The sequence below is a fragment of the Haplochromis burtoni genome, unplaced genomic scaffold, assembly GCF_018398535.1.
Source record: "Haplochromis burtoni strain Fernald_Lab_line unplaced genomic scaffold, NCSU_Asbu1 Contig_1, whole genome shotgun sequence".
Taxonomy (NCBI): domain Eukaryota; kingdom Metazoa; phylum Chordata; class Actinopteri; order Cichliformes; family Cichlidae; genus Haplochromis; species Haplochromis burtoni.
Window position 1 is genome coordinate 1,609,109 of NW_024582362.1, and position 23,662 is coordinate 1,632,770.

A 23,662-nucleotide genomic window follows, 5' to 3' on the forward strand; every position below is an offset into this window, starting at 1 on the left:
TTTTTTTTTTTTGTATCCCTTCACCCACTCACTTTCAGCACCTGTGCTGGGTGCACGCCCGGGCTTCAGACAAGGCTCTGTGTGTTCCCAGCCTTGGCAACCTGCCATGCTTCTCTTCCTGGCTGCCTGCCCCACCATCCTGGAAACCTCACAACTGTTTGCCTTTCTCCCGTACACCGCAATCCCTTTCCAAGCCGGTCCGTCCCCTAAAGCTCAGCAGACGCACCCAGGTCGAGACACAAAACGGCCCAAGGCCGCGCGACCCACATCATGCAAGAAAAGGTGAGGCTGTGCCTGCATGCGGGGCTTTGAGAAGAAGGTGGCGACACAGCCAAGGTGAGCAGCCAGTGCATAATGTGATTAGCCATTTTGCAGCTTTAGGGCATGAAATCAAAAGAGGTATTCATTGCAGAAGTCTGAAATCATTTCTGTGAAGTGTTTCATGGCCTGCCAGCTGCCTAAATTCCTTAACCTCTCCCCCATTTATCTAAGTTTGTTATCAGAGCCTCAGCGGATGTTAAAGGCAAGAGAATGCATTATAAAAACATGTGCCATCAGCTCTTTCTGCGATTTATTATCGCTGGAGAGAGATACTCACTGTTGAAATTTGTTGCCGGGGAGCTGGGGTTGCTGGGGGTGGAATCCAGGGTGTCCGAGAAGCAGCTCTCCGCCTCCGAGTCCCAGCCTGAGCAGGCAGAGGAGAGGGAAGAGGGCGACGGTGAGGAGTAGCATGGGTCCTCATCCACCTCCTCAAACTTCCTCTTGAGAAGCCCACTCATGGCGTTAGCGCAAAAGATCTGCAGCAAGGAGGAGAGAAGGAGACGAATTAGCAAATTACTAACAGTTATTTTAACAAATCATCACCGGATCTTTATTTTATTAACCCAATAAATTATCAACTGTACATTGTCAGGCTTTTATTTAAACAAAATCAATGGTACAAGTGAGTCATGTATGCATACCAGTCTCCTGCTACTCTCAGTTGAGAACAATGGCACAGGAAGCAATCAATCAGTTCCATTTGCCTAAGTCAACAATTAGCGAACCCTTCACCCTCTTCTAAATCTCATCGGCTCAGCAAACGCATAAATTAAGAGAGACGACCAAACAGAGGTGACCTGACATTTTATTTTCTAATCAGTCACTTTAAGCAGCCCTTGCAATCAAATATGCAGTCTGAAGGAAAGCAAGGGCAATTTGCCACTGGTCATAAGTAACGTGTCCACATAGAAGTCATTGAATACATGCGCAGCTACGCATAGGCAGAATGTTTTGTTGTCCACATATCCAGAGCTGAGTAAAAGAGAGAAAAGTAAAAAAATAATGCTTTCAGTGGGAGGGAGTGCTGTCTGCCCTCCAATCTTTAAAAATATTGCCTAATATCACCTTTCCAAGTATAAGATTTGTCGATGTGTTTAATGTTTATTTTTGTCGGGCAGCAACACTTTCAAAGCTCGACTAAATCCCCGTCTTTTTCCAGGCAAAATTTCAAAAAGCGCAACCGCTGACATGACAAATGAGCAGATTTGATGAAAAGCAAGGTTGCTGCTTTTGTGTTTTATGGTTAAGGGATACAAATGTGTCTCGTGACCTTAGCAAACACCAAACAATCTAATCTTCCCAACTTTTGAGAAGTTGGGAAGATTAGCAGGCGATGCTTGCTGCTAGACGGCACAGTTTATCATCACTGCGAGGACGAGCCCCTGCTATCTTAACCAGGGAGGGAGGGAGGAAGGAAGTGAAGGGAGAGGTAGGACACAACCGGGCCGTGCTCCAGCACAGACACTCCCTCAGATGATGATGTGGAATGGGAAAAGGAGGCTTTACCTCGTTTCACCGTCAAACTGCTTACAAATCTTTCAACATTGCAGCTGAATCACTTTGATTTTCGTCATTTTTTAAAACATACTCTTACTAAACACAGTACTGCACACACGTAAAACACCCAACCATCCTTCCAACAGCTTAAAATGTGACCATTGCTCTTTAGCACACAGCCAATTTGTCAGAAATGCTCCAGTGACTTTATAGGAACTTTGAATCCATGTGCGATCTGCATGTCTTGCTTGTCTCATCGGGATGTCATTACTCAAAGAACAGAAGAAAAAGAAGATCTGGAAGCTGGTGTACAAAAAAAAGAGCCATTTTCTGAATGCAACAGAGAGCAGTTATGAAAAAAAAATCCTTATGACAAGGGCAAAGTCAAGGGCAAGAGGCTGACACCTTCATATAGGCAGTGGGTGCATCTTTGCAGATGTACAGGGAGGGGGTTATTGTTATTGCTGCGGTCAGATATTGTTGTCCCCAGTGCACGCATGATGAATGAATCACCTTGCAATAGGTCAAGCCAACTCACACTGTCGCTGCAACAAACAAAAAACGCTCCCTTCCACACTGTAGCCTTCACATTACACAGACAATAAGAGTGGAGGGAAAAAAGGGGGGGGGGCACTGAATCCCCCCCATCCTATCCTTCAGCTTACTCGTGCAAAAAAAATAATCTCAAAATGCCTTGTACACGTATAACTAATATTATGACATGATGATGGGATTTGTCTTGAAACCATTTAGAAACACCTGGGTGCCGCATCTGTTGCTTTGTGTGTTCCCTTATCAGACAACATGTGTGTTCTGAAAAACACCACAAAGCTCACGTCTCTGTGCACGCAGAGCACGCGAGGGTTCACCTTACAATTCTGCCACCATTCCCAGCTCCAGTTCCCAGAAAAAAAAACCCCACAAAAAAAACAAAGCTGTGAAGCATCCTCCAGGGAGTGCATAGCGCCAGCTAAGCAAAGTCTTTTTAATTAAAAGCTGCAGTGGGGGAGGGGGGGGGGGGGGGGGTGCGGGAGAGGGAGAGAGAGAGAGAGAGAGAGAGAAAGAGAGAGAGATGGTGGGGGGGGGGGCAGTGGTGTCAGAACTGGGTCATTGTCTCTTGACTGCAGTCTACCTGACACATTGATTTGTTAATCCTGTTCAACGGGCAGAAACAATGGCGAGAGGTTAATCCTGGCAAGGGGACGGCTTGTAGTCAATCTGGAGCTTCTCAGCCTGCTCAGCCGCTGCACCCACTGAACAAGGCCAAGAGAGCACAGACAGCGGATGGAACAAGGGACCCAGGGTGAAAAAAAAAGAAGAAAAGACATTGCGTAGTGACTCATTTGCAAAAGGGTGGGACAAAGATAAAAAGAGAGGAATTCGGCGCTGGCTCGTCAAAAAAGCGGTGCCTGTGGATGTCTGCTCTAAATGGAGAATGGATGTGATCGGACAGCCGAGCCAGAGGAGGAGCGCAGCATGTTTTCAGCGTGCGCTAAATTATGCATCACTGTCATTCCATCAACCGCACACAGGCAGGCAGATAAAGGACGCATCCACCGAGGTGCTCCCCAGCCAGTTGTCACAGACTTGGAAAGATAAATCTCTGGCGAGGAGATTTGTCACCAGAAGCACTACACAGCTCAAGTCAGATGCATAACTATGTCAGTTGAATAAGATTATCTTGATACATCCAGCTACGGGGCTGTTTGTACGACTTTAGAATTTCAATTCATTTTTATTTTAAATCTGCAGACAGCCCCTCAAACCCTTTTATAAAAGAGTATTCAATTATTTGAGAAGGATGTAAAAGAGTTTGAATTACTTTTAAAAGGCAAAATGCCACAGTAAATCTTATCAAACGAACTTATCGGAAAGCTTTAGTTTAATCAGAATCACAAAAAAAGAACCAAATCATAAAAGCTTTCTTATACACATCTTTGGTTTTGCACAGATATCAACTTTCACCCTGTTTGAACTGCTCCCGTCTGCCCCTCAGCCATCAGGACAAGTCACAGTTGACTTTGCCCCCTCGCACCGCCTGTCCAGCCCTTTTGCAGCTGATAACCGTGTGGGTGGGAGCGACAAGTTGCACTAATCTTAGCCAGCCGGGAGCATTTACATGGCACACTGACAGCCTTGTGCAGTGTCTGAATGACTGACTGAGTGCTCATAAAATGTGATAATGATAAGCTTGGGAGCCTTCCCGTGTGTGTAGAACCGTGGCTGGGCAGGACAGCCTCTGCAGGCTTTCAAGGTACTGCACCTCTCACTTCCAGTTCTGACACCGAGAGGACGGGAGATAATTGATCAAAGCCGTCAAGGTGACGGATGGGCTGGATTCCAGCTCCTGCACAGCTGGGGGAAACACTGGCTCATTTCTTATGAAGTCAGCTGTTAGTCAGAAGCGCTCCACCTGCTGGAACAATGCAGGGAGCGCTCCCGCTTTCTCCTCTATAAGCCTGTTGTTCTCACCGAAGCCGCAAAGCTTGCTGTGACTGTGCCACAGAAACATTCTGTTCCTCTGCCTTGACCCGTGCACAGCGCGATTCCAAAAAGGAGAGGTAGTGGGAAGAAGGAGGGAGGACTGTACAAAACAAATAAATAATGTCATGTCTCCAAGCCACAGGAATTCCATTCTGGCAGCACTTCTCCCGCAGTAATAGTGGAAGAAGAACACAGGCTCTATCTAACCCAGATGTGTTTTCTACTGCTAACCACTGGAAAGTCCTACTCCCACTAGACACTTGAGCCAGCCACCTTTCCTAGCTACACCTGACAGGGTATTAGCTTGCACGTGGACTTCACACGCCCCAGGCTGCCATTAATCTGTTATGCAGAGCAAACCTGAATGTCCAGGTGATGCTTGCAGAGGACTATTTACCCACTGTTAGGGTTGCTTTACTCCTGCTTTAAAGGGAAGGCTAAAACTGTTTTTTTCCACTCTTTACCTCGAATGGCATTCACTGTGCAGACAAAATGACATGCAGCTTTGATTTTTCTGTAACACGCTTGCAAATAACAGAAACTGTGCCAAGTGCACAGCAGCAAACTTTGAGAAAACCTCTTTAGAATAGCAGTCCACAAGCAGAAAACACACAGCTTTTGGGTGTGTGTTTGGGTGGAGGGAGGGGGAGTGGCTTCGGGTTCAGGGGTCATGCTCCAGTCTGGGACACTTGCTGTATGGAATGCTGAGAGAGGACAAAGCAGATGGGAGCTCTCGGCTGCTGTGTTGGAGGCTGTCAGCAGGCTCCGTGTTACCCCCTCCACACACACACACACACACACACACACACACACACACCCCCACTCCACCCTCGTCTCCAGGCACAAAAGCGTGGGGCCATCCTGCGTGACCAAAATGAAGCAGGCACAGAGAACCTTGTCTGAACCCAGCATGCGGCTGCTGCCTCTCCCAGCTGGGGAGACAGATACTAAAAGTGTGCATGAGCTTCCTGAGGTTGTGAAACATGCACTGCAGTGCACAGGAAGTGGCCATCCAGATTATCTGTGCTGTGTCTGACAGCTGCAGGCACCACAAGGCAAACTGAATGCAGGATCACACGATGGAGATGAGGCAGTTAGGATGTGGGGATGTTATTCGCTGTGCTGCGAATTCCTTCAAATCATTTGAGAGGATTTGGGAGTGCATTGGCAGTTTTAATAAGGAGGCAGCAAACAGGTCAATTGTTATTTTAAAGAGGGACGTGGGTGCAAAATGTGTGCTATAAATGGAAAATGATGTTAAATAAGCAGAGACAATGACTTATTTAACACATCTGAAACCTCCTTGGACATTAAATGCACAGCACCGAGTGCTGTATTCCTTCTCAGTAAACAAAGGATCATTCAGCTCTCTGTAGCCTAATTCCAAAAAACATGATTCCAAAAATGATCCGGGTGAGGTCGCGCTAGAGACGATTAAATCGACTCAGGCGCTTTATCGAAAACAGACACTGTCCAGAGATTAAATAAATAAATAAAAGCCCCAGAGGGCAGTGTTATACCTGGAAAAACTAATAACATTAATAAATCAAGACCTTTGGATGAGAATAACAATAAAAATAAACCACATTGACATCATTTTCTCTTTATAGTACTTAAATGAATTAGAAACTTCAGTCATTTACGCATTTAAAAAGAAAGAAGAGAAAGGTCCACATGCCGTGATGGAAAACTGATCAAACAATGAAGGAGCTCCGCATTCCTTGTCCACACCTGGCTCAAAGACTGAACTGTTACCTGCATGTGGCAAATCGCTAAAATCCCCCCCCCAAATTTAAAAACCGATAATTATATCGGGTCGAATAGGCACGTCGTACGAGTCCAGCCGGCTCTCTCCCCCAGCTGACCCGATCATGCCTCATGATTAATGCTAATTCTAATGACAGCAGCCCTATCAGCTGTGTGCTCAGATGTAGTGCCTTCAGGAGTCGCTCTAGTTACAAGAGGCGCACCAACACCGCCGAGGTGAACAAGAACAACTCCGCACGGGCTGAATACACAAAGCCGACCTCATCAACAGTTCAGATCACCTAAATGAATCCGCAGCCGAAAACCCACAGCGGTGGGAAGCACGGCTTTCCCGGCGTGAGCCGTGAAGTTTGTAAACCGCTGATTAATCAGCGATCGATCTAAAAACAAATAAATCAGTCAATCACCAAGTGAATGAAGCGGGTCGTGGAATCTCGCGTTTAAAAAGAAAATCAGTTAAATGACTTTAATTCTTTCCAGTTACCGTGAATACCAGCACCCGTGTGCTGCCACCAGAAAACAATTCATTAAAACTCAACTTTAACTAGCGGGGGCCACCACAGCCGCGTACATTTCCAATAAAGCGTCAGGCAAAGTGTTCAAAAAGAAATCAAGCGAATAAAACCCCACCAGAGATGACACGCATAGACACAACCCGCACAGGGCATTTAAACGACTCCTGACACACGAGAATAAACAGTCAAACTATCTGGCTTCCCCCCTGCTTCCCTCCGCTGAGGTTGAACGCGTAAATTACGGTGTTCAATAACCCAGCAGCGAAACTCCCGATTCTGTTTGTACTCACCACCAGTTCAAGTATCCGATCACCATCAGTCACCGAATAGTCACGCTGGGTAAAACAGCCGACGGGTGTTAACGGTGGAAGTAATCCAAATGGCACGAATAAACGTAGCGCTTATCCCCCGCGTACACACAGCCTTTTTTTTTTTATTCTCTCCTATTGTCTGTGCCTCTCTGCCGCACGGGGTCCGTACCAGCTGAAGCGCTTCCCTTGTCTGTAGCAGACTGCCGAGAAGCGCAGGCTTTTTCGTCAGTGGAAAACTCCCTCCTGGCGTCTAGTCTGACGCAGGCGGTGACACAAGGAGGCTGCCCACGCCGCTTCCTGCCCGTCCTTCTGTGTTTGGTTTGAGCCCTTACTACCTGCGTGAGAAAACGCAATTGGTCACTAATAATAATAATAATAATAATGATAATAATAATAATAGCCTGGGAGTAGTAGTAATAGATTGATGAAATAAACACAATAAAATACGTTTTTCCTTCTTCTTTTTATCACCCTTTTTAAATACATACTCACTATTATACACTCTAAAGGCAGTTATAGGAATCCCCAGGTTCCTCTCTATTTTAGCAGCTGATGAGCAGTCACAAACTGTGTGATCACCAGGCAGATAAAAGTCCTGTTATTGTAACGTGGGTGGTGCCTAAATGTTGTATACGCTGTGGCTTATTTCCAGTTAAAGGAAAACACTGAGTAAGCTGCATGAAATTCTGACTCAGTTTCTTTTTACATGGAACGCAAAAGTGAAGTAGGCTTTAGAGGAAACGCCACCTCTTATCATAACCAAGCAATCACAACTACTGTCCTGGAATGATTTCTCTTCTTTCTTTCTTTTTTCTTTTCTTTTTTAAATTACATGGTGAAAACAGTTTAGTTAACTAAGTTGGTTAACAAAGTAACTTGAGTGGCTTGATGTTTATTTAGGGCAATGAGATGAGTTTGAAAGCCCCAGAAACTGCATGCCCATCTTGTGTAATGGATGTACACACCTATTTCTTTGAAAAGAAATAGGTGTTTTTATTATTACATTTTCATGGCTGTAGTTTCCTCATAATTTCCATATTGTTTTCCTTTCTTCTTCCCTCAAGTCTTTTTCAGTGCAATAGTTTCCTCTAAACTTCATTTGTACTTTCCTTCCTTCTTTCATTTGTTTATTTTTGGGGTGATAGTTTCCTCTTAATTTCATCTTACTTTCCTTCCTTCTTTCATTTGTTTATTTTTGGGGTGATAGTTTCCTCTTAATTTCATCTTACTTTCCTTCCTTCTTTCATTTGTTTACTTTTTAGGACCATAGTTTTCTCTGAATTTTGTTTTCTTTCTCTCAGTTAAATAAAACAAACTCTATAACAGCAGAAAGGCCCCACTTAAATACATTTAACTTCATTTGCTGACCTTGTCTTTTGTCCCCAGGGATCAAGACTGTATCATCAACTCTTTTACATCATCTCTTTTAGTTGTTGGATTACAACACAACTCTATGTGTCGTAATCACTGATGGGATTCATTTGCAACCCTTTTCTCATGAAGTAGCAGCGTCACGCACCCTCCCCACCCCAGTTGATAAAGTCCTCTCAGGTATTTGCGAGTCTAGCTGCCCACGGCGAGCGCGCTGTGGTGGTTTGCTTTCATTCCTAGCTGGACCTGAATCCTGAGACAAAGTGTTCTGCCAATGTCAATACAGGTGCTCGACTCAGATATTTGGGGAGAGGTCTCCGAAAGCTGTGTACATAGACCTATGCAAATTGTGTCCTCCTTAAAGAAGACCCCTTTCTCACTACCTACTGTGCCCAAGGGCCTCCCTTAGAGCCCCACCCTGAAAGCCAAAAACAGGCACTTCAAGCCGAATGGCAGCAGAAACAGTCCCTCCGCAGCTCTCGCTGAAAACACAGAGTTTCTCTATTCAAATTAGAATAAGTGGTGCTAAAATAACACCCAACAAATGCAAACACGTAGATTTACTTGACGTCGTTTGCTTTGGAGGCAGCAGTTTCACCGGAGCCGTAAATTAGCGCTGGATCAGGACTGAATGGCTTTGTGATAATAAACATGGTAAAAACCACGGATAACTGCTCATCACGAAGCTTGTTTGTAAAAACAAACAAAAAAGGGCATGCGCAGTTACAATAAAAGTGAATAAATATCAGAAAGAAATATCAGGCACCTTTAACTTACATCTTTCTAAAGCACAAGGTTAAGTAACTGAGGATGTAAATAAACATTTAATAGTGCCATCTGTGCAGAGAGTCTCTGTTGTTATCGCTGATTGGATTGCATGCTTTATAGTAATGATTGTTTTTGTTTTCACACGTCAAAGGTGTATAATCGAGTAAGGTGAGTGTGTCTGTGTGCGTGTGTGGCACAGCGACGCTCCAGTAGAGAGCCTGGGAGTCAGTATGTCCAGACATGCTCCACCCAATTAGTTTCCCTGTCGCCCTGCAGCTCTTTAAGACACAACAATGAACTGTCCACAGACCAGAGGGAGAAACTGATAGTCACATGAGCAGAAGCAGCAGTCACCATTACCGAGGAATTCTGCTTTCTTTCTTTATAAAATAGCTAATAATTACCAACATTCACAATTAGCCCTCTGTTTGACAAGGCTCGGAGAGCTTGGAGACACGCTTGCTCAGCCACTTCTATGGTTTGGTTTAGCCTAATTATAGTAGCAGTTCTGGCAAACTTCAGATAACTGACACAGGTTCAACAATGTTGTTCCGACAGACAAGCATTATGCAACAGGCAAATCTGGGTCACATAAAAAGTTTTAGTGTGCAACTGTTGGGTCCTTCTGCTCTTTGATCAAGTGTCCTTCACAAAGTTCTCCTGAGGTAAACTGAATTTTTTAATGTCCCCCTTTGAAGTCCCCTGTCAGGCTCATCAATTCCCTTTTCGATAAACAAGAAAAAGTTCCAAGGAACAGTGCGACTCACACATGTTTACTCTCTCTTTTAAGAAAAAGAGTTGTGTGTGTGTGTGTGTGTAGGCTGGGGGGATGGTAGCGGTAGTGCCAAAGCCACTGTGAATCAGGCCTGAATACATTAAGGCCACTCTCTTTAAAAGTGTGCCAAAGAGTTCATGGTGGAAGACGCCCCTCCAAGAACACAATAATGGGCTTCAATGCTTTCCATCTGCAGAGGGAGAAAGGACTGTGACTGCACGTGCTGTGTGGAGTGGGCTCAACAATGTATCAATTTATGACCATCAGAGGCATCATAAAACTAGCTGTTAGATGAAGGGCAAGTTCATGGGAGCCAAATGCCAAACTCATCAATGAGTACTCAAACCAAAAACCAACACCAGAGACAGTGAGAGATTTGCACAGCTTGTCCTGAGATCCTGGAAACAAGCATGAATTCGCAACTACGTGGAAGTTGAGAAGCGCTCCCCGGAGGAGCCAAAGAGCAGATGAGATGAGTCTGACGGTGCTGCTGTGGTGGTCAGACCGGGCAGACGGGCACAATGGGGCTCGGGGAGGGTGGGGTTGGAGGGGGTGAGCTGATTGATGGCTCCAGCTGTCCCAGAGGAGAGGAATACAAGCAGACAGCTGGTCACCTGTAGCCCCAGACATGAGTGTGATAGAGGCACATGGCATTGTGTTTCACTGCAGAGGGCAACCAGTGCAAGAGTTCAGGGCGCCGTTCATCACAGCTATGAAAACAAGCGGCAGGGCTACAGGGGATGAGACTTAAGTAGTGAAAGGAACTCTCGAGGAAGCAGACTTTGCCAACAAAAGCCTGCAAGAGGCAAACTTATTGGATTTCAAGCAGAAGGCGCAATTTGCCACCTAAGTGTTTAGTTAATAAGATTACTTTAAAAACCTGAGCAGAAAGCACACCTCATCATCTTCTAGGGACAATACAGCCCTCTAAATCATCCAGTTTTGTACACTTGGACATGACTGCATTAAGAATAATTGTTGAGGTTACATGAGAGACAGCAAAACGAAGTGGAGAGATGAGCTCACTCTGGCAAAGGGATTAATCCAGAAGCAAGACGGGAAGAAGAAGAAGGGGAAGAAAACCACCCTCCCCCTCTCAAAGCCAGTCAGCCAATCAGCAAGTAGAAGAGCTGGTTTACTTGGAGACCAAAGAATCTGTGTAGTGATATGACATCATCAGCTGCCCATTAAAGGAGTGGTCACTATTTCTTTCTTCCTTTTCCCTCCACCTTTAATGAGATGAGTGTGGAGATGCAATAAAGACAACTCCAAGTGTGTGTTGGCTTTTTTTGCTTCTTTTTTTTTTAACCCACTGATGTTAATTGTTTACATAAAAGGAGTTTGCATGGTATTATATTTCTTTTATACCTTGCAGGGCCATGTGAACTGAATAGTAACGCAATATTCATGAGATTCAGTTGTTCAGCTCTGAGACAGACACAATTCATTAATTCAGCAACTTGCCTCTCCCGTCTTCCTTTGTCACCACTGCACTGTGACAAGAAATGTTCGCCGTTCAATGCCTCCATTCATTCCCCAACAAACAAGCACTATGTTTGGAATTCCCTCAGTGCATACAGTATACGCGTGTGCTCTTATGCTGTTTGTGTACTATGTGTCTTTAGCTTTAGGGCAAGAAACAAAAACCTGCCAGTTTGTGTTTTGTTTACTTGGCAACGTCACAGCGCTGTCTGACTAATGCACCCTGGATTGTCTCTCCCTGATGTTCGGTCTATGTTTTATTCATCTGTGTGATGTGCTATAGACTCCCTCCTGACATAATAATATTGATTGCCTAATAGGCTATCAGAAGAATGGCTGCACTGAGCTGATTAAATCAGCCACTTCAAGAGTAGAGAGTGCCTTTATTATTTGTAGATACCTGATTAGGAAAAACAACAGGGAAGCGGCAAATGGTGATTATCCTTAGCTGTTATTCTGTAGCTTAATTTTCTTAATCATTTGACTAATTGTTTAGGCTTCCCATCCATCCATCCATCCGTTTTCTGCTATGGGGAAACTAAATTTAGGTTAGTGTGTTTTGAAAATGCCCTGAATGTTTGAGCTCTAGTAATGAATATTTACACACAACACAGATAAACTTTACGTAGCAAGAAGAGCCGCAGCAGAGGCAGTAATCATGCAGGTGTAAACAGTTTTTTAAAGTGACGAAGCAAAAATTAAAACATGTCCACGTTTTTAAAAAAAAATGGATTTCAAGTACATGCATTCATGTTTGGAGCTTTCCAGTATGATTAAGCTTAAACATGTTGTTGTGATTAGTCGTGTGAATGGCTGTGGGATTTTTTAAAGTAATTTGTTTTGGTTGGAGAAAGTGTTAATACACAAAAAGAAAATCGGGAAAATGAGGCATGGGAAACAGGTGCTGAAAGAGTTAAGAATGGCTGACAGTGGTAGAAATGAAGGGTCTCCTGGACCAGAGTCCATTTAAATCACATCACTCAGCAGTAGTCAGAGGTCAACATTCACACACCTGTGCCGAACCACACTTTCACACGGGGCTCCCTCAATTGGCCACTTCATCACAAAGACGTCGTGATCATTGCAGACCTCTGAGCTGCCGTTGCGCTCCCCTCGATTGCTGTGAAAACTACTCAGACAGCGGTGTTGTCGGGACACATGTCTCCCAGAATTTACAGCTCTGGATGATTCTCCTCCTCCTCTGCTTCACCCAGAAATCAATACATGGCAACTTGTGCTTTATGGCTTACACGCAACAGCTCCAGAAGATGTAGTGTGGGAGTGCACGCACAGATATTAGCTCAACTGAGTGCCCAGACAACAAAACCGAAACCTCTCATCAGCTTATTTTCCTTTGACTGCAGTACTTCCTCATTGAAATGTTTACATGCAGCACACGTGCTTTCAAAGAAAAAGACAGAGGCTTCTAAAGCACAGGAAGCTCTCGGCTGCCAGTGACTCGTCTGATACTGATGCAGAGCTGATAGCCTTGTTAGAATTTGCCGTGTGATTTCCGAGATTAACGTAAAATCATTTTAAAATTCCACTCTTTGGAATTTTTTACATTTATTATTGTAATTGTTCTCACACTCTACTTCTGCTATTTTACAGCAGTTGCATGCTTTATAGAAACCGTTTGGCTTTGAATGAGTTAAAAATTTGCTGTTTCTCAATAACAGAAGGTTACACACGGGCAGAACGCAATGGAAGTCTGTCGTCACGTCAAACTCTCGCTCATACAAGGAAATCACACTCTGCTGTGTTTCCCATCACAAACGGAACACTTCCTCTATTTTTTTTCAGTTCTCATTGTCTGCGTAGCAATTTCAGAGTGCACTGTTTTTTATGAAGTCATCAGTGCCAGGAAGTTAAAAAAACGAGCGAGCCCACTGAAAAAAACACCAAAAAAAAGCTGAGTGTGTTGTGTGTGTGTTTTGAGCAGTGCAGCTCGCTTGCTTTCGTTGTGAGAGTTACTTAACTAAATCCCATCCTTGGTTGTCGTCAAACAAAATCACCACACAACTCCTAACGAGTGGCAGTTTTTTCACTCGAGGCGACGGAGCACAATGTGGTGCTGGTAATGGGGGAACGGCAGGGGAGGAGCAGGTGGGGGGGGTTACTCAGGGTGGGGGGTATGTGCAAGTCGCTGAAGCTTGGAGAATCAGCATCACAGCGCGTTGTTGTTACCAGGGCTACAGTGACATGCAGGCCAACTGCAGGTGCCAGGCCGACAACAGTGAGGCCCAATTAGAGACCCTGGGAGAGGAGAGATAATGAAATCCAGCCGCACACTGACGTGGGTTAACTAAATAAGTCCAGAGTCATTTAGTGTTAACAAAAAGATGACTAGGTGGATCTCGGGGCAGGAAAATTGGTTACAGACCCCTTGATGGTCATTCAGATTTATTGACTGCCAAATTAAGGAGCCTGCTGGACTTGGTGGAGTCTTGTATATGAATTTTAGATTAAATTTAGGACTTGTATGTGATTAATTTTACACACACACACACATACACAGAAACAAACAAGTAAAGCTTCTTGTCAATCTGTGAATTTCTGCTTTCCCCTTTCCCACTCTGACACTTACGCACAGACACACACAACCTCCGGGCTAGCCGGCACTGAATGGTTTCAGAATGTGAGAAAGGGACAAGTAGCAGTGTTTACCAAGCACTACTGTCCACACATCCGCTCCCACAATGGCCCCATTGAGGGTGGGCCCAGGTTAAAGCCTATTTAAAAGACTTGTTTAACACTGAGAAGAGGGGCCACATACCCAAAACCACAGGGAAGGGGAGGTTGGATAGAGGGAGAGGGATTCACAGCAGGCTCCTCACCCTCCACCTCAGCGTCGTCTTCAAAAGCCAATGTTTCACTTTATCGCTTTCTCTCTCCCCCTCACTGCCCCCCCTCCCCCCTTTTAAAAATGTTTGTCTTTTAAAAATGTTTTCCATGCGTATATGCACGTGTGAGAACTCATGTGAACGTGCACACAGGGTGAGCTAAACCCAGGACGGGGTCCAGCGGAAAGGAGGAAGAGGTAGGAAAGGCGGGAGTGGGTGGTTAAAGTGGTTAGTTTTAGGGAGGAGGGGGAAGAAAAAAGGAGGATGGATGGGCAGAAGGAAGGAAAGAGAGAGTAAAGGACAACGAGGGAAAAAAAATTTCCCCTCCACCCTCCCTCCTTCCTCCTTCCCGCCTTTCTCTTCTCTCATGTGAAGGACAAGCCTGGCGGGGCTGCGGTCTGGCCTAGCGATTGTGTACGGCGCCTTGCGGTGCCTCACACAGGAACCCCATTAATCACTGGAGCAGGTCTCTCACTCCTGGACACAAAGACCCCACACGCCGACTCCACTGCATACACTTGCACATGAAAACATGCAAACACAATGAATGCTTGCATATCTGTCTTGTGCATGTGAGGAAAAAGAAAGAGAGAAAGCAAGAAGGAAAGAGTGAGAGAGAGAGAAAGCGAATCCTAGGAGTATTCACAGAAGTACATGTAATTATTTCTAAAATGTTTGGCAGAGCTCAGCAGAGAAAACTGAGAAAGGAATGCCAAATAGTTTGGAGTCACACCAAGAGAGCAGTCTTGAATTGGTTTAGCATTTAGTCATGGAGTGAATTTGTTCCTACAACGCTGCACAGTCCTGATATTTAAGACATTAAAGCTCCCCTGATCTTGTGATGCCGACAATTCTCATTTCATATTATTCCTTAAAAAACAACACGATCAGATTTAATTAAGCAAGAAATCTTGCAAAGATGACTCCAGAGATATTAAGAGCCCATCGCAAAGTCGTAAAGGAAGTACGTATATATTATTTCCCCGCAAGTCAAACAGGCTTTTCCAGGTCATTTGGTGGAGAAATCCCTGCAGCAATTCTTTTTCCATCAGCTGCCTTGAGCTCGAGTCCATGTGTGTACAGTCGGTCTATAGTAGGAACTGAGAAGAGGACACTGCTGAGGTCATCCCCTATATTAACACCACAGGCTCCTCTTACCACAAACATGCACTGCAGAGGCAAATATAAATATAGCCACAATAACAAGTTGCTTATCTTCACATGCAGCTTTAAAAAAAAAAAGTCAACTATGATATTTGTTGAGGTAGTTGCACTTGTTTCAGAAATGTGCATGTGAAAAAAGTAAAATTTTCCCTTAAGAAAAGCAAAAAACAAATTCCCTCATACTTGCAGAATCTTTTTTAGCAATACATTACCTTCTTTTCAATTTTAACAAACCGTAGTCTCTTCAAAGTACACACACAGCTTCATTCTCCACCACGTTTATTATCTGAGCAGATGCACAAAACAAAAGTCTTTTTTTCGCCACTAAAGAGTGTTGCATGTTTACCCCAAAGTGTGCATCTGCAAACATAAAAGTAAAAACAGGAAACTGGAAAGATTGATAGCACAATCTGCAGGTGGCAGGGAGGGAGGAGCAGTAAAAAAATGTGGAGTTGTCTGGCATACGAAAAGACAATCATCTGTGTGTGGATATGTGTGTGTGCTGCTTTTCCACCTTGCCTCGCAGACAGCCCCCCTCTCGTACTTAATCCCAGCCCAGCCGCTGTAATTTACTGCCCCATTGGTAACTAGCCATCGACAGTGAGGAGATGAGGAAGAGAGAAGGAAAGGCAGGAGCCAGAGGCAGGCTGAGGGTCAATGGCTATATCGAGCACATAAACCTCCGTGTAATGAGCAATATTTGTGTACCAGGAGGAAGGTCGTCAGGGTGAAATGGAGAGGGAGTTGCACATCACATGCAGACGCAGGACTCCATTTATCAAGAGCTACCGAGCTCCTGTGTAATGTGTTTTTGTTTGCGCGAGCGACCACACGAAAACTGTAATTTTTATTGTTGCTGTTGTTGTTTTAGTATGTATTGGTTACTGTTTTCTTGCATGGGAAAAGCTTCAGTCGATCTAAGATCTCGATGAGACTAATCAAGATAAGGCGAGATGAAACGGAAAACAAAACGGGCATTTTTTGCCCTCTAAGCGCAGGCGTTAATGGTCAACGGTGGCAGAGTAAATCATCATCCCAATTATGTCGTTACATAATCAATGGGCACGTCGTCATGAAGTGGATTAATCTTAATCTGAAGCCCTGCGTGTGCTGAGGTTTATAATGCAAATCGAGGTCGGCACGTTGGACCTAACTGCCCATCGATTTTGTAAACACTCGTGTCTGTAGCTCTAGATTGAAAAACACACAACAAAGTGAATCCAATCAGCAGCGAGCAGCTGACCTCAGCTTGTGTAAACACATTTTGTGTTTTTTTATTTATTTTTTTTGTAGAAGGAGCCCGGGGTCTTTGTTGATGGAGGATTAAGGCACCAGATCTCATGATGTGTTTGAGATTCGATGTTTATTGCGGCTACTTTAATCATTTCAGCCCCAACATGACATCACACACTACCAGCGTTCTCTGCATGCGTATCGCCTTCGGGCCCCCCACTTAAGCCCCTCTCCAACTAACAGGAGCACAGGAAGGGGAGGGGGAGTGACAGCGTGTGTTTCGTGATGATTAAAGACTGAGCGAAGATCCCACCAGTGACTAGGCATCCTACCCCAGGTACTGTTAATCATCTAAACAATATGATGCTCCCACCTCTCACACAATGGATCCATAAGCACAGGCAATCAGCCATGAATGCATCAGCCCTGGTATCAGCAGTGCGGGGCCCATTTATGATAGCAATTGTGATATTGCTGATGAAAAGTGTTTGCTCAGTGAGAATAGGTGTAATGATAGGCACACTGACAACCAGCTGATCAACATCGCTGTGCTAATGGTGCCCTGATACTCTAATTAACCCTCTTGGGTCATTCCAGTCAGAGGGAAAAAAAAACAATCATTAGATACATTTATTAATATGTCTGTAACTGATTTGGATAGGGAGTTGCTTCAATTAAACCAAGGGAAGGAGGGCTTACCACTTACAGGTGTGATTAGAGAGCGCCGTGTATTTTGATCACCTCCACGCTGTTAAACTTTCACAAGCAAATACGTGTCAGATCAGCGCACAGGGTCTGCTGCTGACAGGATGGCAGAGGCAGTGAATTTAATAAGACTCCTTTAAGATGGAGCGAGCTTTTAAATCTTTTATAATCTAATAACAAAGCTGTTTGGAAATCCTTTGCAAATCATTTATATATCTATAAATGTATGTACATATAGTTTTCAATCAAAGTGCTGTTATAAATGCAATCAGCTTGTGTAAACTGCGCTGGGAAAGTGTGAAATGTTGTTGTTGCTGTTGTTTCTGGAATAAAGAAACGCGTGACCCTTATCCATGCTGCAAAATTCAACAACAGTGGCTTCAGATAAGAGGAGGCATTACAGAATAACATGTTTCCTTTCTGTCTGATTAATGCATCAGCGGCAGATGCTGAGGGGATTACGTCTAGATTAGTATCCTTTCCACCAACTCTGTTTCCCTCTATTTGCCACACTGCCTTTCCAACGGTCATTTTTAAGAAACAAACAGGATCAGCTTCCCCTGTTTTGTTTTTTTTAATTTATACTCATACATTATTGTTTTTTTTCTGCTGTTGTTTTTCTGTCAAATACACCTTCTCAACTAGATTACGCTTCAGTTCCACTTTCACAAATTGACTTCTGGACCTCGCCTGTGTGCTGTTGAATGCGAAACAGCCCAGTCAGCTGCTGTCAACGAAAAAGAAAATGAAATAAATAAACTTTTCCCGCATAGTGTTTTACTTCACTGCTCCAGATTCTTGTTTTCAAGCATGACTAATCATTTCACCTTTCCACAAACCTGACTCATCAGTTTTGCCCACCATATCGCGGCAGGATACAGGAAGTAATATTTTTTTTTCTGCTGAGGCTGGCAGTGAGACAGGCAGGTTCTGGCGTCTGTTTTGCCACTCGGAGATAAAACTATCAACGACTGGGGCCGTTCTCCATTGTTGAGAAGAACAGCCAAACCCAATGAAGTGCATATTAGTGGTATAAAGAGACCAGGGTGTGTCTCTTCCCCTCCAACCTAAGTAACACCAGTTTTCTCAGTGTTCCTTTAAAATGCATTCACAAGCAGATGTCTGCTGGCAGGGCCTGCCAGATAATGACAAAGGATTAAATCGCCTGATTCCCACACTGCCAGCCCACTGTGTTTGTCTACCCTCTTTAGCCACAATTTATGGGCTCTGCAGAGCTGAGATAGATTGACTATTGGAGTATAAGCCTCAGAGGAATAAAGAGGGGAGCTAATCCGCGAGGAATAATTCCAATTCAAGGCAGCGATTAGGGATTAATAAAATTGCAAATTTTACTCAGATGTGATGGAATGATTTCTCTGTTGATGATCTCTCGATCTTGTGACAAAGATATGTCCCGTTCGGCGGTACAGCCCCTGCCGTTTCGTCATTCACCGCCACATTACTTGTTTAATAAGAGCAAAACGCAGTCAGAAAAACATGACACCTTTTTCATGTAGGATAGAACTTTAAAAATGGCAGACGCCTCATTAGCTTAGCTTGGTCTAAAGCAACCAGGTGTCACAGCAGTTCATTCTGAAATATGAGGAAAAAGCTGGCCCAACCTGTTTTCATTCCTAAGCTGTCAAATACTCCTATTATGTCAAAGCCACAGTCATCCAGGGATACGCACAAAGTGTTGTTTGCCATGCTGTGACGTGGTGGCTTCATGACACTCCCTGCTTTTCAAATGTGGAAGCTCGAGACCCTTGGCGTTACATTTAATTCTGTGTTACTACACAACACCAACTCCGATTTTGCTATCCAAGATGGAAAACAGTTGTAGGAACTTGTGGTTCCCATATAAGGCACACACAGAAAACCAACCGGCCTTCAGTTGTAAATGCCGTGCAGTGGTGTTTTTACGCTGCGTTCCTTTTACCTTGGAATTGGTTGTCAGAGCTGAAAGTGACGTTGTTCCTGAGCTGACTGCATTCCAGGAGTGTTTGTCGGAAATGCATGGAAAAACAGACTTTGCATTGCTCCCAAGCTGATGTAGCCATTCATCCCCTCTTAGCAATACAACGCGATGTCTGTAACTTGAAAGTGTCACTGCAACACATTCATGGATAGAACCTGGTCAGCGCCTTGTGTGCGGCTAATTTAGTGACTCACAAATACACAGCAGTAGCCTAGCTTACAATTTTAGCACTGCTTATGTGCGCTGAAATCAGGGGTTAGTGGAGCTTGTCTGATTTTTCGAGAAGGAAATCTGGAGTTCAGTTCAATCCCACTCGAAACTTGGGTATTTCCCAATGTTCAGCTTTAAATGTTGTACTCTAGGTATTAGTAGAGATCTTTAAATGGGTCTACCTTGCGAAGAAAGCCTGTTTTTTCAGCTACCAATACTGAAATAACAAGCAGTGGTAGCGGATAGATGACAGCTCAGTTGCAGTGTCACTCCCACCTCTGAAATTTGACTTGAAAGTTAAAAGGAATGCAGCATGAATGTTAATTCAACCCACAATATTTTTCTGAATCTTACTAAGCAGAAAAGGAAAGTAAAAGCAGTTACAACACAACAGACAAGTTAGTTAAAACAAAGCAAAGCAAAATACAAAAAACATAAAGTGATAGAGGGTCATGAGAATCCATTGGCTAACTTTGGTTTTCCCCAGAGTTGCTGAATGGAAGATTCGTGTCATCTCACTCTAATGGACCATTGGTTTACAGTAATGGCAGATCACAGAGCCTCGCTATAGTTCCAGAAGTTAGCAACATATGCTAGCCACCCCATAGTGATATAATGGCACAGAAGATTAAGCTGTTATTTTTTAAGGCAAGATGTTTAAAAATTAAACTCTATGCTTTCAGTACACACAGATAAAATTAACTTTTGATAAGAACCATAATAAAAATTGTTACAAAAGTTTTACCTGTGTTTTTGCTGTGGAGCTGAAGTTAACATTGGTTAATTACATTGACTTCAATACATTCCATTCAACAGCTGCGGGTAACAGTAACTGTTCAGGTAAATCCTTTCATACTTTACAGCTAATAAGCCTATAGACTGATGTAACAACATACACAATTGTATATGGTATGCAAATATTGTAAATCAATTACAATATCTGCTAGAACAATTTGAAGTCTCACCTTCTGAACCTCTGCTGCACACTGACTTAGTCAAGGGTGCTCGATTTGCCTTAATGCTCCATAAGAACAATGGATCTAAAAGCTGACATTTCTTGATAATGAAGTAACGTTAATTGTATTTATTTAATGTGTCTTCTGTCTGACATGAAAATATTTGACCTAAATACATTTCTTAAAAAAATCCCAGTTAAAATATTTCAAAGCAGAAACATGAAACTAGTTGTTTGCGTGACTTATGCCAATTTCTTCCAGGTGAAAGGCGTTCAGAACTGTGCAAGCTTTCGCTGATGACGCAGAAGCAACTGGATATTTTGGTTGTCATGTTTGTCAGTCAAATGAGGAAGGGACTTCCCCTTCTCCCATTGTAATTTCCATTCTCCTAAACGAGTAGAACCTACTGTCATATAAAAACAAAGTGACCGCTCTCCCAGGAAACGTTTTTTTCAGCTGAAAACGACACGTTTTGGATGTTTTTTTGTTTGTTTTTTTTTTTGCTCCACCTGATCGTATTAGAGAGCAAAGCTTTCTGCAAACAAAACTTCACAAACATTTGATCGGAGAGGATCAGAGTGATGCTCACGACTGCTCCGGTTAAAAATAAATGAGCTTGATTTTTTTTTCTCAAAAACAAACACAGAAGGGACTAAAATAAACAGAGCGAAACCCTATCACACATGATAGCCTACAATTTAGAATCAAAGCATAGATTTTTTTCAGTTGTATTTGTAAAATGAAGGCACTTTTGTCTCAACACAAGGATACTTTGGACGCACACTGCTTATTTCTACTGGATGATTTGTGTACCAAACCTGGCAGACTATCATTTGTCTGTGTTTTACTGGAGAGTCCTACTGACTCCTGCAGTTTTGCGGACTGCCCGAAATAACACTGTGTGTTTGTCATTTAGGGATAATGTAGCTGGCTGGCAAAGGCGAGCAGAGCAGCAAAGCAACAATTAGAGAACTGTTCTCTCCGGCTTGTGGACAGGAGGTCACTGTTTTCATTTGGTCAGGTTAGCTTGGCCGCAGTGTAATAATCGACTGGCAAAGTGTCTTACACTAAAAGAACACTCACCAAAGAGTTGAAATTAGGACTCATATTTATGTGCATGTTATCCATTTAAAACCTTGATGTAAAGCTGGAAAATGTATTCCAGGTGCTTAGAGTCCTGAATTTGCTGCTTTACGTTTCTATTTATAGCATCAATAACATTACACACGCACAGAGAAGAGGCAACAATTTCCACCACAGCGTATAGGTGATGCGGAAGATATCCTGACAATCCCTTTCTTTGTTTTCGGTAATCTACAGCGCTCACCTGTGACTGCGGCGCAATTGGCTGCTATCCAGATGTGTGCGCGAGCGTCTGTGCGTGTGTGACTAAGTGTACAAAAGACACAGAGAGTGGGCCAGCCAGGCGCCTGTGCGTTGGTTTGCCTGTTTCCACACAGTCTGGGCCCCAGAGGAGGATTTGCAGGCCAGATAGGATTAGGCTCCCTCTCTTTACACAACAGTGATGGGGATAAGGAGTCTGCGGAGCTCAGGAGCACTCCAAAGCCCCATTAATACACACCAGCAGAAACCGCACAGATGAGTACCTTAAACAGCTGAGCTTACTCTCTTCATGTTTTATTGTCAATGCCTGTGTGCCACTGGTCAATAATGCTCAGAACCAGGAATGCCCTATGGAAAATACACCAAACGCCCCAGTTATCAACGAGGGATTTAATGGCACAGATAAGTGGCAACTGAGCTCATTTGTGAGATAAAATCCTTTTGTAAATCATCTACTTTGCTACTTCAGGCTGTTATATTTAATAGCAAAATCATGAAGGCATCATTGTTGAGCTCTTAATAAAAGTGGGACCGTTAATATTTGAGTCAATTGGTTTGCGTGTGGCAATCTTCACCACCCACACTATCACCTGAGGAAGGGAGAAAGGTTACACAAGTGTGTGTGTGTATGTGTGTGTGTGGGAGGGGGGGGGGGGTCTTGCAAGGGTTCAAAGAGCTCTAATCACATTAAGACAAGCCACTTACTGCTGAGTTCAATGTAACGACAAACTGAGCTTAGATCAGGCCACCCGAGCCATTCAGTGAAGGCAGCTGCAGCACTCCTTCATCAGATAGTCTTTTTGCTTCACTTTGATCCACTGGTATCACTTCTAGCACATCCTTATGGTAGCAGTCATACAACACATCGCTCACATTAGCTCTGCACACACTGATTCAGAAGCGGTCTGTCATCAAGTCATCCACTCAGCTGAAATTTCTTCCCATTTCCTATTATCCCAGTCTTCCGAGGCTTTAACCTCATCCGTCCCATCTTATCCTAAAGTGTTTTTTTGCTTATCTCCTTCATTTGCAACCTCCCGCAGAGCGCCTAGATCACCCACAATCTGCCAGCTACATCTCAGCCAGCATCTGCTAGGCATACTGTACAGGACTGAAGGATCACTGAGGACAAATATTGTTGCTCTGGATTGAACAAACCCACATATATGTATTTTTTTGACTGTGCAGTCACCAAACAGTGGTGGTAGATAGTAAAACACAGGTTGGGTAGTAAGGTCAACAGCTACTACTATCACTTCATAATCTGGGCTGAACATGCGCCGTACCTCTAGATAAGATAATGCAAAACCTGGGATTAATTTTAGATGACTGCATGTGATATTAAAGAGATCATTCATATTAACACACACAGCATTAACTCAGTGGCCCCCCTCTCTGCTCTGCGTGTCGTTTTAGTATATTTCAGCTTGTTGTTTAGGTTTTATGCCCTGCATTTTAATTATTTTGGTTGAGTCTGACTGCACACATCAGCATAATTTCCAGGCACAGCAGGCAGTTGTTTTCAGAGAAAAGGCTCTAAATTGTCACTGTATGCTACCTGCCCACCACTAAACGGTATACAAACACATGGGGTTTTTCCTAGCCATAGAAAGGCGTAGTTTTTTTGAGGAGCACATTAAGCTGAATGAATTTAAAAAGGCCATTCAGGCCACATAACAGCATAAATGTAAAACCCGCAGTGAGATTTCCAACAGGCAGATATCCTAGCAACAAGATTAATCTGACAATCAACAATCAGTTAAATGTTTGTGACTGGTCTATAACTGACTCCCAAATTCTGTAGGATGCCAGTTTCAACAAGCCAAACAGCCTTTACTGTACAAACGTACACAGACCTGCCGCCTTCTCCTGGAGATTTTATTACTGGTACTGAAACGATTTTATCGCTGAATAAAACCTCTGTCCACATCACAGCGG

General features: G+C 43.7%; 1 protein-coding gene across 1 annotated transcript in view; it reads right to left on the bottom strand.

Annotated features, from left to right (window-relative positions):
- Window positions 1-7,470, bottom strand: part of csrnp1b (cysteine-serine-rich nuclear protein 1b) — an 11,312-nt gene extending 3,842 nt beyond the window's left edge. Inside the window, exons 1-3 of the mRNA XM_005912317.2 lie at window positions 7,388-7,470; window positions 6,875-7,230; window positions 599-797 (exon numbers count right to left, since the gene is read on the bottom strand). Coding sequence (XP_005912379.1) covers window positions 599-779 — 181 coding nt within the window. The 5' untranslated portion in view covers window positions 780-797; window positions 6,875-7,230; window positions 7,388-7,470. The remainder of the gene's footprint in view (window positions 1-598; window positions 798-6,874; window positions 7,231-7,387) is intronic.
- Between the last annotated feature and the right edge of the window lie 16,192 nt (window positions 7,471-23,662).